At 41.3% G+C, this 19061-nt stretch overlaps 1 protein-coding gene across 3 annotated transcripts in view; it reads right to left on the bottom strand.

Annotated features, from left to right (window-relative positions):
* The window catches only part of ANK3 (ankyrin 3), a 393167-nt gene that overhangs the window by 334096 nt on the left and 40010 nt on the right, over positions 1 to 19061 (bottom strand). For 2 of the 3 annotated variants that reach the window (XM_081004842.1, XM_081004817.1), the window contains exon 1: positions 14352 to 14936. The exons of the other annotated variant lie outside the window; for it this stretch is intronic. In XM_081004842.1, the coding sequence (XP_080860968.1) occupies positions 14352 to 14414 (63 nt within the window). In that variant the 5' untranslated portion in view covers positions 14415 to 14936. Of the gene's footprint in view, positions 1 to 14351; positions 14937 to 19061 lie in introns of those variants that run through there. 3 annotated transcript variants of the gene reach the window in all.

The following is a 19061-nucleotide window of genomic DNA, read 5'->3' as shown; positions in this document are numbered from 1 at the left end:
AGAGAATCACTGATCCATATATTCATTGGTGAATGATGGCATCTGTGGATTTCCTTGGTCAGTTGGAACTTGGAATTCATGAAGCTTACAGCATTTTAGTTTCAAAGAAGGAAAACTGAGGTCTGCGAAGGGAAATTCTATAAAAAGCTGCTAAAATCATATGCATACTCTACAATTCTATGATGCTATATACAGGCAAACAGAAGGCTTGTTCTTTTGGTGAGAACAGGATCTGGTGCATATGTAACATGTGAAGCTCTCTTAACTAGGAATGGATTGCAATGTCTGTCCCTTCATCTCTCCTTTCCTCTGCACAGTATATTCGCACACCTTTATCACTCAACATTATCTACACTAGTGTTGACCGTGGTTAGGCTAACCATATCTGACAATATTCAGAAACAGCTTTAAATTGTTGCCACAGTCAGCTGATGTATCACTTAGCCATAGTTAAGTTGGGTCTGGCTACTCCAGTCTCCCAAAATGGGTACCAGATGCAGCTCCTGCCAGCGTACTGGGAGCTTCCTACAGTGTGTGCTTGAACAAGCAACCATTTTAAACATGCAGGTTCTAAGTGGTACATTTTTGCTGCACATCATATGGAGCATGCCGTAGGTGCAACATATGAGGTGGTCCTCTAACAAGGCTATCTATTCTCCATTATTTTTCTTGGCTCTCCCAGAATAGTTGAGAATTGGGGCCAAGTACAGAAGAGTGCTACATTTTGCAGCAAACACGAATGGAACAAGAGTTGAGAGGGAGCAACTTCCTTCCCTTCACCCACTCATTCAAAAGCTGACTGTCAATGAGAGCTTGTGAACATTATTAAGCATAATTAACCTCTGCTGTTCATTTCAAACTTTCCGTTCAATCTGCAGGTCTTAAGGCTTCTCACACACCAGTTACAAAAAAACCACATCACTTGGTGTTGAGGTCCACTTCTTTCACCCGAAGTCTCAATAAAATGTTTGCTGTCTCAACAATATGTCACCAAGGAATGTACTAGTAATGACATAGTGATAACAACTTTGAAAGGTGTGATGGAAAGAGAGAAGGCTGAATGAGAGCTCTATTGAACACCAGGGGGCGATAAAGAAAAGGAATCTGACTCACCACACATGATGGGTCAAAACCTCTTTGCTATCAGCGTTAGTAATGGAGGAGCAGACACATATTAGCAAGTGAATTGAGGACAAAAAACAAAATGATCTTTTTGGAGTTCAGCATATCTGGCAAACAGCTTGGAGCACTGTGTCTTTTGCTGTTGTTTATTACGTTTTTTAAAAATAATATATTGCTAATAACTGATTACGTAGATTGATACACGCCAGGCTAAAGGCATAAATCAAAGGGAAAGTCATAAAGATGAAGCGGAATAGAGCACATGCACAATTTACGCAACATATACTGTATTGCAGTAAATGAAATATTGATCATTTCTAGGATTTGCTCCATTGCAGAGTTTTTGAGGATATCCTAAGCCAGCAGTACAAATCTAGCTGTTTGACTCATTTAGAGTACCTAATATTGAACTATGCCAAGTGTAAATGCTCATTCATCTAATTTATTGGGAGGAGGAAGGCCCATCACATGCTACTTCAAACACAACATGCTGGGAAATATATTACAGCTGCTATCATTTCAGTGAAAAGAGATTTATTTTCTCTACTTTTTTGAATTCTCATGATTCTACTCCTTTATATCTTTAACCTCTATCTTCTGCCTCTGTTTCACCTTCATTCAAGGCAGCCACATCATTCTCCTCGTCCTTGAAAAATAAAAACACGCAAAACTCACAAGTTGTCTAGACACAACTGTGATGTAACTAGTGAAAGGAAAATATGAAGAAGAGCTGTGGAAGGGACATGGAAGAGACTTGAGGGCCTCGGATATAAGGTTACCAGGTTAATGCGCCAGATCAATGGGATAAAAAGGACTGACAAAACCCGGGACCAGGAGGAAGGGACGCTGGATGAAGATTGGATTGTTCTTATTTCTTTTCTTTTTTTTATCATTAGGATTGTTTTATAAAATTGATGTTAGAAAAATGTTGAAATGAAATTACTTGGCTCTAGCAAAAATGTTTAAAGAATTAGGTAAGAATATTATGGTTATGAGAAGTTGGTAAAAATAAGATTTAAGTTTTAAGCTTTAAGGTTTTTTATAAGATAAGATGAAAATAGATTAAGGTAATGTAATGACAGAATATTATGAATTATGGAAAGGATTTGCTGCAATAATTATTAATTAGGATACAAGAAAAGGGAGGAGGAGGAGGTCAAAGAAAGAAGGTAATGGAAGTCGAGAATTTGAGAATGATGGATTTATTTTTTCTTTTTCTTTTTCTGTTTTGTCTTTTTTTGTAATTTTAAAAATTTTTCAATAAATATCATTAAAAAAAAAGAGATGTAACTACTGTATCTTCTCAGTTTTCCTTCCAAAATATTGGACTGCACAGTACTATCTGAGCAGGTGCACTCACATGTCACGATAAACCAGGGTTCCTGACTTACCATGGTTTTTTTCCAGTCAGCCTTAAGCCAGGGCTTGTTTCACACTTCACAACAATTTGATGTGACTGGATGGAGGGCAAAAGGTCCATATTGGTTATGTGACTTGTATAACAGAAATACACCACTATCACACCAAGAAATATGGACTAAACTAGGAAAATAACAAACTCTTTGGCTGCTACTTCACCAAATCCACACTTTCTTGGCTAACCCAATTACCAGTAAGGCAGCCCAATGACCACTAGCACTAGCCCCATTTGAAAGATTTGTAATATCCACAGAAGGACAAGGTCCAGGTATAACATGCACAATAGTGGATTCAGTTGACCCTATTAAACATCAGTGGGAATGCAATTTCAGATGTAAACTTGACCCAGGTCAGTGGAACAGAGACCCCATTAGAATAGAGACTATAGAGAACAGGGACCAAAAACCCTTTATTTTGGCAAGCAGTAGAGTATTGACCCTAAAACTCATATGTAGGTGGTACCTAACCCCTAAGAAGCTGGCAACGATCCATCCTGTCAACTCACCAGGGGCTGGTACATTTCTCCACATGTGGTGGGAATGTACAAAACTCCAGCCTTTCTGGAATTTGATATTCCAAGAAATTAATAAAATAACAGAACAATTCAGAGTTGAATCAGAATTAGCTTTATTAAATATATTTCAGGACAACAATCTGGATTTACATAAAAAATATTTAACAAGCAATTTATTGTGACTGGAAAGACCTTTCTGGCACAATAGGCAATTGGTACAAAACAGTTTGGGAGAAAGCCCTCCTTGAGAGATTAACAAATAAACTATGGCTGGCACATGGACAGAAAGATGGTTTTCTCCGGTGTGGTTTAATTTAATAACATATGCCAGTATTCCAGAAAATGAACAATCCTCCCGATCAGCATTTGTCTCAATCTGGCTAATCTAAATTTAAATTTAAACATAAAATTATTTTCTACACTTTGACCCTCCTCCCACGTTCATCAATATACCAACACTTTATATTGCTTCATTGGTAAATGGCTATTACTCATACTTAATCTAAGCACTACCACAAGAACTCCTGATTAGGCATTTAGCTATGCAATGTTGAATGTTATCTATTAACTGTGTTCTATCCTGTTTTCCCTTTTTTGTTTAAACCAAGAACTTATACACTGACCACTAATAATGAACCATGTGTTGTAGGTATTACTGCAAATTTGTTGTGCCATTTCTGTGATACACAAATGACATCAGAAGGCTTAGTCTAATTATTTGTATTATGCCTATGATCCTTGTGTATAAAACTCAATAAAAAGTTATTTTTAAAAACCAGTTATAGCAGTTTCCTGCAGAAAGATTATCTGCAACTTTCTTCCGGTGATCTTTCACTTCATTCTCTCTCTCACCTTTCAGGATGTTTTCATGCTGTGTCTTCTTGGCTCTCATGCCATTCTCTTAAATTAAGGTTTCTAAAACTGTTTGTCTGCCCAGCACCACCTTCTACTATTTTCTCTTTGTCGTTAGATTTTCCTGCATAATTTTGCTTTTTTGCTCTAACCTTTATTTAAACCTGGCTTTTCAATATCAGCATGTACTCAAAGTGGATATGTAATGTGCATGTGTATGAACAATAGACCATGGATGAACATATTTTAAAAAACAAAACAAAACGAATCAGAACAACTATTTTAAAGGCAATAAAAAACAGCCACAGGGCAAATAAATACAAATTGACATCCTTATTTTTAAAAGGGCCTAATGAAACACCATATTCTTGCCATGTTCAGCTTTGTCTAAGTTGCATTCTTTGGCTACAAAAATTCTAGGCAATGTTTTAATTCTTTCATATCCTAGTTCTTGCAATGCCTTCCTTCACAGTCGTCCTGTTTCCATTCAACCTCTTTAATCTGCTGCTTAGCTTACCTATTCAGCTTCTCCCTTCACTCACTTCTTTCTCCTGAGCATTCCAACCTTAAGTTCCTTCTTTCAATTTACAAATGTTTGCCATTTCTCCTGCTTATCTTTCATCTCTTCTTTTGCTCACAGCTGTGTAGGATGGTATGAGGAACCTGACGTCTGCAATATGTTGTCGGACTCCAGTTCCCATCAGCCCCAGCTAGCCAGTAGATAAGGATGATGGGAACTGTAGTTCAGCTATCTCTGGAGGACCACAAATTCCCCATCTTTGGTGCAGCGATTGGGGTCTTGGCTGCATGCCCTTTCCCTAAGCATTCCCGCAGTAAGACCAGGTAGTAGAAATCTGCGTAAGCCTTTTGTAGCACAGGATACATTCCTGGGTTACTAGTCCACACTCACTGTCTTCATTTTCATCAACACTTTCAAACACAAACAAGAGAATTATCTAAAGCAGGACAACGCGTAAATAATCATAATCATATGAAATAGACAGCCAGCTAAGAAACCATGAAAAGCAAAGACTTCTGTGACAAGGCTTCCTTACTGAATTCATTAGTGTGTCTAGGCTTGGTTAGGATGCTCACTCAGGTCTAAAATAACTACATGCATCACACTAAATTCAAAATTTACCGTCTTCCCCATATTTAAATGAGGGGCTTCTCCTGCCGACATTTTTGCCAGCCTCTTCTGCTTCCCATATCTACCAACATCATTATATCCTGATGACATCTGAATCAGGAGAGGTTGTGCTGTCTCTGGACCACTGCCCGGACACAGTGGTGAAATTGATGAGGTAAAGCAAGCCGAGCTTGAATCCTGGCAAGAAGGAGGCACTGTGGGTGAGTAGCTTCCATGTCTGAGAAATTGCTCAGTTGCCTTCTCTGGATAGGGTTGCACTGCCAGCAGGTTTGCAGTTTTTGGATGATTCTGGATCCAACTCTGTCTCGAGTCTCAGGTAGCCTCAGTGGCTAGAAGCGCCTTTTACCAACTGCAACTGGTTTGACAGCTACAGCCATTCTTGATCTGGGAAAGCCCTGCCACACTACTTTATGTGTTGGCTCCTTCAAGACTGGATTACTGCAATGTGCTCTGTGTCGGGCTTCCCTTGTGCTCGATCCAGAAGCTGCAGCACAACTGTTGACAGGAGTGAGGCCTTGCCAGCATATAACACCTGTGTTCAGAGAAGGGCAAGCCCAAGAAATTTTGGCCCCTGAGGTGAACCACAAAATGGCACCTCCCTCTCTGCCAGGGAAGAAGGGGTGAGTGCAGATCTATGTCAGGAACAAGGGGGAAAGACGAGCTACATCAGGATCTGCTGCCCCTGCGGATCCTGCCACCTGAGGCAGTCGCCAAACCTTGCCTCATGGGCTCAGAGATTGCATTGGCTGCCGATTTGTTATTACTGGATCAAGTTCAAGGTGTTACTCTTAGTATACAAAGTCCTGAAGAAGAAGAAGAAGAAGAAGAAGAAGAAGAAGAAGAAGAAGAAGAAGAAGAGTTTGGGTTTGATATCCCGCCTTTCACTCCCTTTAAGGAGTCTCAAAGCGGCTAACATTCTCCTTTCCCTTCCTCCCCCACAACAAACACTCTGTGAGGTGAGTGGGGCTGAGAGACTTCAAAGAAGTGTGACTGGCCCAAGGTCACCCAGCAGCTGCATGTGGAGGAGTGGAGACACGAACCCGGTTCCCCAGATTACGTGACTACCGCTCTTAACCACTACACCACACTGGCTCTTAACAACTTGGGACCAGTTTACTTACAAGATCGCCTTACATCAGATATATGCCCACTCAACCACTACAATCAGCGGAACTGGCACTACTTGCAGGTGCCACATAATACCCATTCTGTATTTGTAATAACATAATTTGTAATTAGTGTGGCAGCACCTAAACTTTGGAACTCCTTGCCTGTTGAGATAAAACAGGTGCCTTTCACTGTACTCTTTTCAGTGCCTGCTAAAAGCATCCTAGTTTAGACAAGTCTGTCCAGATGCTTAGAAAGTTGAGGTAATTTTAATCAGTATTAATATTTTAACTTTTGTATGTTTTAAAGCACGGCTGTAAAGTTTTCTTGATTTTATGGTTTTATCTGTTTGTGACCCATTTTGAGGGTGTGTGTGCTTTTAAGAATCAAGTGATACATAACTTTTATGAAATAACTATACACAAACACACAAACACACAAACAAACAAAAAACAAACACATATTGCCTGCAACCAATGGTAATATTTGAACACTCCAAGCCTTGCATCCTTACATTGGTCGCTAACTAATTCATAAATTTTGTTAGGCTTGTGATGCTGTTTGTATCTCTAGTGCCCAATTCCCTGTATACCAGGCAGCTTTGTGAATGGAACTGGGGTGGGGTATGGCAACAGGAAGAGCCCAGGCAAGAGTTTAGAAGCAGAAAATCTCCAGCTACTGAGCCCCAACTTTCTACTTAAGGAAGCTTAATAACGCACCTTTCAGCTAAATTCCACTTGAAAAGAACATTTTAACTGCTCTCAGGCTTGAAACATTACCCAGTGGCATTCAAGTATTTAAGCACTTTTGCACATTCATGTGCAACAGCAAGATGCCTCATCACTCCAGAGGAGCTAGAGAATGCTAGCTTGGCACTAACAGACCTTGCAGAAAGCCAACTCCCAGTATGGTGGAAGGGGCTGTTGCCAAGAACAGAGAAGAGAAGAGCAGGTCATAGACCTCTGCCCACCTGTCAATGAATGCATAAAAGAGAAGAGCAAGATCACACCCACTATCTATATTCTCAATCCGTCCCCTACCCAGTATAATAATAATATTATAATAATTTATTATCTATACCCCACCCATCTGGCTGGGTTTCCCCAGCCACTCTGGGCGTCTTCCAACAAAATAGTAAAATACAATGGTCCTTCAGATATTAAAAGGTTCCCTAAACAGGGCTGCCTTCAGATGTCTTCTAAAAGTCTGGTAGTTGTTTTTGCCTTTGACATCTGGTGGGAGGACGTTCCACAGGGCAGGCGCCACTACCAAGAAGGCCCTCTGCCTGTTTCCCTGTAACTTCGCTTCTCACAGTGAGGGAACCGCCAGAAGGCCCTCAGCGCTGGACCTCAGTTTCCAGGCAGAATGATGGGGGCGGAGATGCTCCTTCAGGTATACTGGACCGAGGCCGTTTAGGGCTTTAAAGGTCAGAACCAACACTTTGAATTGTGCTCGGAAACATATTGGGAGTCAATGTAGGTCTTTCAAGATTGGTGTTATGTGGTCTCAGCGGCCGCTCCCAGTCACCAGTCTCGCTGTCACATTCTGGATTAGTTGTAGTTTCCGGGTCACCTTCAAAGGTAGCCCCAAGTAGAGCATATTGCGGTATTCCAAGCAGGAGATAACCAGAGCATGCAGCACTCTGGCAAGACAGTCTGTGGGCAGATAGGGTCTCAGCCTGCGTACCAGATGGAGCTGGTAAACAGCTGCCCTGGATACAGAATTGACCTGCGCCTCCATGGACAGCTGCAAATCCAAAATGACTCCCAGGTTGCGCACCTGGTCCCTCAGGGGCACAGTTACCCCATTCAGGACCAGGGAGTCCTCCACACCCACCCGCCTCCTGTCCCCCCAAAACAGTACTTCTGTCTTGTCAGGATTCAACCTCAATCTGTCAGCTGCCATCCATCCTCCAACCGCCTCCAGACACTTATGGAGGAGCCTGTATGAGGAAGATTTCCCTTTGTAAGGGACAAACTGTGTGTGGAGGCTCTTCCAGAAGTTATGTGGAACATGGGCAGGGTGTGTGTGTGAGAGAGGAATGGCCTTTACCCTGCACCCCCCCCCCTTATATATGCAGTAAAGTATGCACAAGGATAGTGTCAACTAGCTCAAGGGAATGCAGCTTGCCTAAGGCCACATAAGGAGCTGACAGGTAAAACTCAACAGTTCCAAGGGCCTCAGCCATTGCTTGTCTTCCCTCCCCACCACAAAATAAAAACACCTGGTCGCCACCCCCTAGTCCTTATGTGCGACCTGCCTCCTTTGCCACCACATCCTACAATTAATGGAGGGACTAGATGGGCCATTGGCCTCATCCAGCAGGCTCTTATGTTCTTAATACTTCAGACCACTGCCTCTCTTTCATGTACATCAATGTTACTGCAACACTACCAGCATCATGTTATTTTTCTGATGCATCGTTATATTTGTATTGCTCAAATTTGTGATGCACGGACATAGTGGAGATATTTGAAACACACTGCTTCTCAGATCTACATTTTAAACTCATACTTCTTTACATCACACTAATTTCACAGAAGAAGGGAGAGAAGAGAAATTAATTTGCATATGCAAAGAACTCCAAAGACAGCCACCCTTGCCACTCATTTCACAGCTTTCAGATGCGATTCCAACATCTGTACCACTGTTATTTGCAAGGAATTATTTTATATAGTGCAATCATATGAAGAATTCTCGTACAATTTCATCCAACAGTATCTGATTACCTTTCAGCTCAAAGGAAGAGTTACTCAGCAGGATTGCAAGCCAAAAAGAACCAAGTAGAATATTTTGTATTTGATGAATGCCAGGAACAAACAGTTTTACTCACTAGGCATTATTGAAATTATTAAAAGTCCACTTACCTTTTCAAGCAGAAAAATTACATATATGTTTAAGCTGCAACCCTCTATTTAGTCCAGCATAGTTCCCACTTAAGTCAATGGAACATCGGTGGACTACTGAAATATTTGACACTGTACACATCTCAAATGGGTGGTGGAGAGAGTCGGCTTCTATCATCTCTGTGTCTTTATGCTTCACCATGACATACTGGCATAAGTGTGTAAATACATGTTGATTCCAATGCACGCATGGCCAATATGCAAGATCTTGCACATACACCATACACATACACCATTTTAAGGAACAAGGATCATGTATTTGAGCAGTGTTTAAGGAATGAGTGCATGGGCTGAATTTCACACAGTACAGAGGAGTACAGAGGTGAGGCAAAAACAGGGTGGGGGCGGCTCAGTCTTGCTGCTCCATCCCATATGTTCACATTTGCAAATGTGTATATAGCCGTAACCCTAATGACCTGAAGATTACAACCTTGTACTCAAACTAACCAGATTCTTCCTTCTAAGAATTCTGAGGCTCAGGCTAGACATAGACTAGGCTAGACTCTTTCCATGCGCGCACACACACAGAGCGTTTGAAATTTGCCAGGCACCAAGCACATTTTGCACCTGGCTCTCGGCCACTTGCAACCAAGTGATGATGCCTGGGCGCCAGGATGGCGGCTGACGTCCCCACCATCTGGAGGTGCATGCCTAGGGATGCTTGCTTGTTTTCACACACTAGCAACACATCCTGTAGTATTCTGTCTGTTAGATTTTATCACAATGAATCTCAGGAACCAAAAAGTCGTAATGAAAAGTAAGACTTTTGAGGTAACTGGCCCAAAAATGGCAACTAGGCATTATTCCGTTTCAACGCATGTAACCCTGGTTTAAGGAGCCATTTTGCACTTGGCTTCTATACCTGAATTCTAACACTGCGACACATATCTAGTTTTCTAAGGGAATGCAGCATTCAGTCCTGGCATTTCCCACCTGAAGAGGCAATTTCCTGGAACAGCTTTACCACAGGATGAGCATTTTTCTGGTCCAAGACTTATAGTGCCTAATTTCTTTCTCAGCAATAAACAAAAAACAAATCTGTTGATCAGAAAGCCTTATGGATTTTGCATTTTCGAACTAATTTTCAGAGTCAAAATTTAAAACATTGAATATTAATGGAATTCATTGTTTTAGCTTTAGTTTTAAATGTTTGGGAAGGTGTTCATGCTTTTCTGTAAGGGAGCAGATGGCACTGTGGTCTAAACCACTGAGCCTCTTGGGGTTGCCAGTCGGAAGGTCGTCGGTTCGAATCCATGTGACAGGGTTAGCTCCCGTTGCTCTGTTCCAGCTCCTCACAACCTAGCAGTTTGAAAGCATACCAACATGAGTATGTGGCAGGAAGGTAAACAGGAAACGGTGTTTCTGTGTGCTCTTGTCACGGTGCCCCGTTGCACCAGAAGCGGTTTAGCCATGTTGGCCACATGACCCAGAAAGCTGTCTGTGGACAAACACCGGCTCCCTTGGCCTGAAGCGAGATGAACGCCGCACCCCACAGCTGCCTTTGACGGGACTTAACCATCCAGGGGTCCTTTACCTTTCACCTTTACCTCATGCTTTTCCAGCAATGAACTCCCATTTGCATCAGAAGGGTTGGTCTTGCCCTCAGGCAAGCTGCAGGGGCAGAGATGTCCATACCCATTTCAGAACAGCCTGGTTTGATAGTTTAAAACGGGGCTTGGGAAAACACAAGCTGCTTCTTGGTCTGCCTGCCCTGCTGGGGTTGTGTTTCCGTTTCTTTGACCACAGCTTGCACTGCTTGGTGAAGGAAACTGTGCCTTGCCATGTTCATTTCTTCACTGGCAATTCTTATGTTTTAAAACCTCATCTCAGGGATCCTCAAGAGGCCTGGAAAGCACTTACCATGTCCATCCTACATCCCATAATCCATGTCTTATCTTCTGAAAGTAGATCTTGTGATCTTGTCATGCAGTACAACTCCAGGCCTGTCCATGCACCTCACCAGCCTTGGCATTGTACACATGTCATAATGTACGAGCCCACCTCTGCCAAGCGACTTCTCCTGGTTCCAACAAGATTCTGGGCTTTTTCTTCTCTGCCCAACTGGAGCTCCAGTCCTGCCTAATCAAGCATACATCTTGCCAGAACTTTGCAGCCTGGGGTTAATCTTGTACTAACCAGAGTTTGAATTTTGTTAACTAGTCTCCAAAAAAGACAGCCTATTCCTAAACGTGCTGAGCAGGTAAGACTTGTATCCTGATACAGCCAGATCATGACAAAATGAACTCAATAGAATCCTGTTCCCGCTACCCTTTTCTAAAATCTAAAACTAGCATGAGAGCTGCTGAGTAAATTTAAAGCAGACTAACTCTTGCATTCTCTTCTTTGAAACTCTGGTGTAAGATTAGGAAGCACACAGGATGTGCCAAATATATCATGTGTGTATCATGTCTCCATGCGTAAACAAACCACAGGAAAAGATGCTATTAAGTTGTTCTGGGTTCTGCTTGATTCTCCATTTACGGCATCAGGTTAGGGCACATCTACAGTGCCGTTTTATATAAAAAGTTGGCTCCTTAATTTACTTTCCAAAATTTTCTTGGAGGATTCTTTCAGTTCATTAAAGTAAGTGCTTCAAACTGTCAGTCATCAGCCCTCATCATCCAATGTATTCCAAGACTGAAAAACAGCAAAGTCAACAGGGATAATGGTGGAAGTATTGCAATATGAAGGGGTAATTCCTTGCATGCTATGAAGGGTAATGGTTAGTCTTTGAAATAAGGGATTAATCCGGTTCTCTAATATCACTCTAATAGCAGCCCAGACATATCATTAGTATGACCGTCTGCGACAGATCCATTCCGCTCTATCATGTAACAAGATGAGGCATGAGAGCAAAATGCAATATTATGAAGCTCTCTAATCCATTTGAAAATAGAGGAGACTCCCTATAGGAGTAATGGATTCATAATTATACATTCCACTCTGTTGCTTAGATCCACTGTAGCATGATTACAAATATATTAGCAGGTAACAGTAGCAGGTACCCCCAAATATAAATATGCTCAAAAGATCCTATCATAATTATTACTAGCTATGTAACATTTGCCCCCACCTCTCAAAAAAAAATCACAACCACCTTTGAAGGGGCTTCAACCATAGTGGACCTTTGAGGGGATAGGATAGGAGCAAGAATTGCAATGGTGGAAACAAGTCGCTAAGGACACCATTCTATGTGCCTCAGTACTGGTATTGGTATAGGACAGTCTTCCCCAACCTGGTGCCCTCCAATGTTTTGGACTACAACTCCCATGATGTCTCACCATTAGCTATACTTGCTGGGGTTGATAGGAGTTAAAGCCCAAAGCATCTGAAAAGCACTTGGTTGGGGAAGGCTGGTATAGGACACCATGATGACATTGCAATCTCCGAACAAGACTGTGGAAGGAAAATAATGTCACGAATGACACAAAACATGCATACCGTAACGCTTTGTGGTTTTTGTGCTGTGAAGCTCCAGAAATCCATATGTGACATTTCAGTCACTTCCCCAAACCACAACCACCAAAATTCTTCTAATCTTGAGGAGGACATAACAGTAACCATCAGTTTCCCACTAAACAAAACATATTGAAAGATGGACATGAATGTGGGTTTTAACAATTAGGTCACATCTACTGCAGGAAGAATGGGTTGAAGCCAATCCAAACAGCCTAATGCTGTGGATGTTTGCTTGGATGTAAATCCCACTGTGCTCAGCGGGACTTGTTCCCAAGTAAGTGTGCATAGGATCACCACTGACTTAGTTACTCAGGGTTTGAAGACTTTTCATCTAAATACAGGGATTTTCACACTTACTATTCTATGCCACTTGACTTACAACAACAATAACTGTATAGCTGTAAACACAGGACAAATACTCTCTTTTATTAAAAACATTTATCTTTCAAAAAACCAACTCCACAGTGAGTTGTATTTCCTACCCTGGTGAGAAAACAGTGCCAGGCAGAAGCATTTCATATGCTACATGCAATAGAGATTACCCGTTCCAATGCTCTCTAGAGCATTTCCCCCCCTATAAGCAAAATCCAGAATATATTTGCAAAGAGCAGACACAAAAATAGATTATGGGGAGAGGAATGTGCTCAACTTCCTTCTAAAATGCTACAAACCACCTTTCAAATATTTATATATTTCTCTTCCCCAATTTGCTACACAGACAGTCCAACCTGTGGATCAGTTAAACCTCAATATCCCAAGTTACCTAGTCCAGCTGATTTATGCACCACAATCTAAGGCTGCAATACTTTCATGGAAGCAACTACCACTGAACTCAGTGGAACTCAGTTTAGAGAGCAAGCATGTTTAATCACACTCTTGGGCATTTTTATTCACAAGTAGGTTTCACTGGAATTGGAGCCTACCTCCAAATAAATGTATTTAGGAAGGGAGTGAGAGACCAACAAACTGAAGGGAACACATAGTCACTGCAATTTTTCACAGCTGCTTACTCCTAACTAATCCCACATATTTAAATGGCATGAACTGGCAAAGACTTGAGAATTTCAGCTACTCCCACCAGAAATCACCAAGATCACTATTTTTTAAATGCTCAGCATCTTATTTTTGCAAGCCAGTGCAAGTAACAACAGCAACAACAAGAGCCAATTTTGAAGGATCCATGTTATTCCGCACAACAAAAACCATTCTGGCAAATCCATCTAAGAACCACCTGTGTAGTTCTCTATGATAAAGAAACAACAACACATGACAAAAGCAGTTTTCTGAACCAAAGTTGAATTTCATCACCATTCATTCAGCTACAGAATGTAAAAGCAGATACTATACTAGCCAAGGCGTTGCCTGAAAAGGTTTTATATGATTTACACAAACACACACACATACATTTATTCAGAACTTAAAATGTTCGCAACAACATCTATTAGCAAGCCCACACTGTTGACAGGCAGAGTTTCTTTTAAGCTTTCATGGGGATGTTTGTTTACTCACTGGGTGTGGACTTAAAAGACTGCTGTAGTATATCAAAAAGCCACATTGTTTAATCATGCAGTAAGCAATTTGTTTCAGAATGCTCAGATATTTGAAGAACATAAAGCAATTGTGTTACAACATTCTGTTTCCAGGAAGGGAACACGCCCATCAGCACCCAGCAAAAACAAAAGCATCCTCGTTCTAGCATCTTCTTGGTTCCCTAAATCAAAAGACCCCAGAATCAAACCCTTTTTTGAACCCACGTGAAAAAAAGGAAAGATAACCTTATAACTGAGAATAAAAGGTGCCGAAACCTTTTTGGGGAGTTTACCTTTTTGCCTTTCTTTTTCCTGTGAGTATGTTTTGCATTCTTCTCCTTTGCTTCTTCACTCATTTTTCAGCAAGTAAAATGCACAATCTATAGACCGCTACTTGTATTCCAACATCCAGAGTCACTGGAAATATCAGAGCATTGAAACCAAAGTCCATCTGCTGACGTTTCTCAGGCAAGTAACAGAATAAGTGCTGTTTAAACACAGCCACTGCTACTCCTGTAGAAGCTGGAACTGCTACTCAGAGCCTTGCTCGCGATTTCCCCAGCTCTCCCCACCCCTTCAGTTACAGAGCTGGGAGTTCAGATAAGCTACTATTCCAGTGAAAAAGCAGTGCTCCCCTTTCTTTTGTTGTTCTGCACTGACTGTTACCCCTGGGGTAAGATCTCAGCAAGATTTGGTAGCTTGTTCCATCCACGGTGCCTCCCCAGCCTCTAAATGCACAGAAATCAGCTGCAGATTGCTGACAGGTCTCAGAAGCTTTCACCAGCAGATGATTTGCTGTGCCTTGCAGACGGAGAAACTGAGCATAAATTGCTCCGATTCCCGAGAGCGCACAGCACCAGCCCGTGTGTTGAATGTACTGGGGAACACACAAACCAGATAAGGAAGCCTCCGAGAGAGAGAGAGAGAGAGAGAGAGAGAGAGAGAGAGAGAGATCAGGTGGCTGGTTCTCAATAATTACTACCACCAGGAAGATTTAAAACATTGTGTGTGTGTGTGTGTGTGTGTGTGTGTGTGTGTACACACACATATATGATTATATGCACTAGACAGTCCTGCTGAATTAATGTTCAATTCTCATAGTTATCCAGCCCTACTCCTTTAGGCACACTTCAAATTATTTATATTAACATTAAGATTGATTACCCTTTCAATTATTTATCACATAAAAGCGCCAACTACTTCCATAAAACAGAGATTTGCAATTATTTGTATCTCCTAAGCCAGTCCCATGCCAGCATGTATTCATGACAGAAGATTGATAGACAATTTCTTCTCTTCCCTCCCCCCCCCCCTTCTCTGATGTAGGTCTCACAGAGAAAGTGCTACATGCCTTGAGTTGTGGTATCTCCAAAGTCCGTGGAGGGTTTCTGGATCAAATTTCCACACACTGCTGACCTACTCAGCAAAATGTTTTGGCTAGATATGTACAGGTCTCACACAAACAGGGGGGGAAGTAGATGGAGAAACCATTCTATCACTTCTAGACCCCTACACTGTTAAATAAATCTTTAATAAAAACATTCAAAATGGGTTGGGTAGAAATATACACTTACCCAGCACATTGGCTTTTGATGCAATGAAAATTTAAGAATTATCTTTAAATCCCTTATATACAGAAATAGCTTTAAATCCCTTATATACTAAAGGTGCTCTGCTGAATCACAGGCTTTTCAGCTCCCCCTTCTAGCAGCACCTTCCGGAAGCCCCCAAAGTTTTGGGGGCTCTACAGCAACACCCATTGAGGTGTGGGGAGCAGCCACATGAAAATAATATGTGGTACGGCATAGGGGACTGCTATTTGAACACACATCTGGGGTGCGATGCAAAGATGCTACTGAGATTGTTTGTCCATGGTTTTATCCTGATCAATTTTTTCTGGTCTGTTTGTCTCCTCCCTACTCACACAGGGAAGAAACAAACCATGATTTCCTGGCTTGGAATTATGATCGAAGCATTATGACCATGGTTTGTTTTGCTTTGTTCTTGGTTTACTTACTCACTTGGCTTCTTGGAATAAGAAAAACACAATCCTTGATATGGAAATACTGCTAAGCAATGGCTCATGGTTTGTTTTCCGCATGTGCTAGTGGGGAGGAGACAAACAGTGCAGAAAAGTGTGTTCACAGTAAACCACTAACTATGGTTTATCATTCCACCTAAACTGAGTCAGTGTAATGTTGTTCTGTATGATCCAGATTTGCTAATTAACACTAAGTCAAACCTTGTCTTAATATGTAGGTCTCCAGAGAGGAGATCATGATGGCTTTGATCCTCTTCCAATCTATTGCTATGCTGCTGTGAGATAAACCATGGGTTTGACTTGGCATGTCATCCAAACCCAGGCTTGTAATTTGCCTCACTCCAGAGAAACCACAAACTGTAACAAAGGTTTGTTCTTGGTTAACAGCTCATGATTTGACTGAATCAAGTCCAAACACAAGCCCAAGTTCAGGTGGCATGCTAAGCCAAACCATAGCTTAGCTCACAGCAACAGGGCTAAAGGAGAAGCAAAGCAGCTGTGATCAGCTTTGCGGGAACCTGAGCACACACACACTTGTGCCAAACCATTGTTTGCTTATTGTTATGTGCAAACTGGACCTACATGTTGTTCTGTAATGAACCATCATTTTCTCCCATTCTGTTTCTTCCTCATATATGTACCACCCTGTTGATTTGTTTTTTTTTAAAAAAATAGAGGTGGTAATTGATAATACCATTGCATTCTTGCTTCTGAAAGCTTCTTCCTTTAATACTCCTATAGCACTTATTAGATTATTAAACATTGGGTTTCTATGAATATTGATTTTTTATTTATTAAAAAAAGCACAATCAAATGGCACATGGGCAATAGCGGTTTCTGACTCTAAGTAGGTTACAGAAACATCTATTTTTGCTAAATACCAGAAGCCAAGTAACGTTAATATTTTCCTAAAATGGAGGGCAAATTGAAGAGAGATCTGTAATCTGAAACGCTGCTGACAATTGAGGGAACAATTAGATCTAGTTTTTATCAAGGTAATAAACCTTAACCTGAACAGATTGCAGGTGGAGACTCAAGTGACTGAATACTTCTAAAAATGAAATAAAATTAATCCCTGTAAATAGAAAACCTAATGTCAGACAAAAGGTTCATGCCTATCCTTCCTCTAGTTTTCTGTGTGTATTGAATTCATATTTTTTGTGTGTGAAAACATTCAATTTCATGAGCCCCCACTTGCAGCCTGAAATAGTGCAGCCCAAATAAAGGTTTGACTACCTTGGTGAGAACTAAACCTTAGACAGCAGGGTTTTATGAAAGAGCAGCTTGTACAGAAATATGCAAAACCAGTTGTTGTGTTTTCCTTTTTTAGGTCGGGGGAAAAAATCAAAACAAAACCCTAGTACTTTCCCTAGATTTGCATCCTTGCTTAGATGATATGTTGCAAAAGAAAGTGCTCTCTGCTGGCTGATTTGGAGAAAACACTTATAAATAAAGCTACGACCTCATTGAACGCATATATTCTAATTACGCTGCTGTGAACAACCTGGGAGGCCACTTCACACTTTGGGTGTAGCCTTAAAAGATCTTAGATGTGTACATCTAAAAATGTAAAGTGTGGGTAGAACACAACACATTTACAAACACACGCTGTGTACAAGTACAGCAAGCCCACAAATTGTGTTTGCTTTATGTACGTGATTGTAACCTTACGTGGTGTTGGGGGGATGAATAAATAAGTAAATGGAGAGCCAAGGAAACCCAACACTCTCTACTCTACATTTATTTACTTACTTCCCCCTTCCATCCATGCTTTGGGAAGGGAGTGAGAGGGCTCTGGCAGCATCTCAGTGTAACTTTAAATATATTTCAGGTAAGTAGGATCCAACAGAGGGACACGGGTGGCGCTGTGGTCTAAACCACAGAGCCTAGGGCTTGCCGATTAGAAGGTCGGTGGTTCAAATCCCTGCAACAGGGTGAGCTCCCATTGCTTGGTTCCAGCTCCTGTCAACCTAGCAGTTCGAAAGCACGTCAAGTGCAAGCAGATAAATAGGTACCACTCCAGTGGGAAGGTAAACGGCATTTCCGTGCACTGCTCTGGTTTCGTCAAAAATAGCTTAGTCATGCTGGCCATATGACCCAGAAAAACTGTCTACGGACAAACGTCGGCTCCCTTGGCCAGTAAAGCGAGATGAGCGCCACAACCCCAGAGTCGTCTGTGACTGGACTTAACAGTCAGGGGTCCCTTTACCTTTTTAGGATCCAATAAGTGTGTGAAGTGGCCCTAGCCCTTGCAAAAGAATTGCTTAATAAATGCACAGTGATCTTCCATCACACATTGGGGCTTGTTTTAATACTCCTAGAACCCTATAAACATTTACAATGATTTCTGGAGTGGGAATTTTATATGCAGACACCTTGTTCATTTATTACAATTATTTATATCCTGCCTTTCAGAACAGAGACCCTTCCAAGGCAGCTTACCACCATAACACAATATTAACATACTTTAAAGCTCTTGGGACACTTCCTGCAGGCTAGTTGATTGTAGAGTGTGGGGTGCAAAAAGAAAGTACAGTTGACTTTTGCCTGCCTTCCTCTCTTTTTCCCAAGAGAAAGCATCGATGCTACATTGCTTTTATCAAAGAAACAATTCATTGGGTCAGGAATCATTATAGGAAACTGATTACAATTACTCTGAACTCCGCTATGAATTATCATTATCATTATTATTATTATTTTCTCTTTAAGTTCTGCCATGCTAGGCTCCTTTGGGAGAAAGGGTGGGATATAAATTCAATAAATAAAAAAATAAATTCAGGATTCCTCAAAGCTTCTATCTCTACTAAGATCTACAAGTTTCTTGCTTCTATGAGATATTTTTGGTTATTCGTTGATAAATTTTAAGAAGTGTTTTGACGTGCAACTCTTTAACAGTTATTATATCAGAGGCTGCGTGGCATCAAAATGTGAAGACTGTGAGCAGAAATGTCAGCCATACAGT

Source organism: Podarcis pityusensis (assembly GCF_964106645.2).
Source record: "Podarcis pityusensis genome assembly, chromosome: 5".
NCBI lineage: Eukaryota > Metazoa > Chordata > Lepidosauria > Squamata > Lacertidae > Podarcis > Podarcis pityusensis.
Note: the sequence above shows the minus strand (reverse complement) of the source record. Positions and strands in the feature narration are given on the sequence as shown.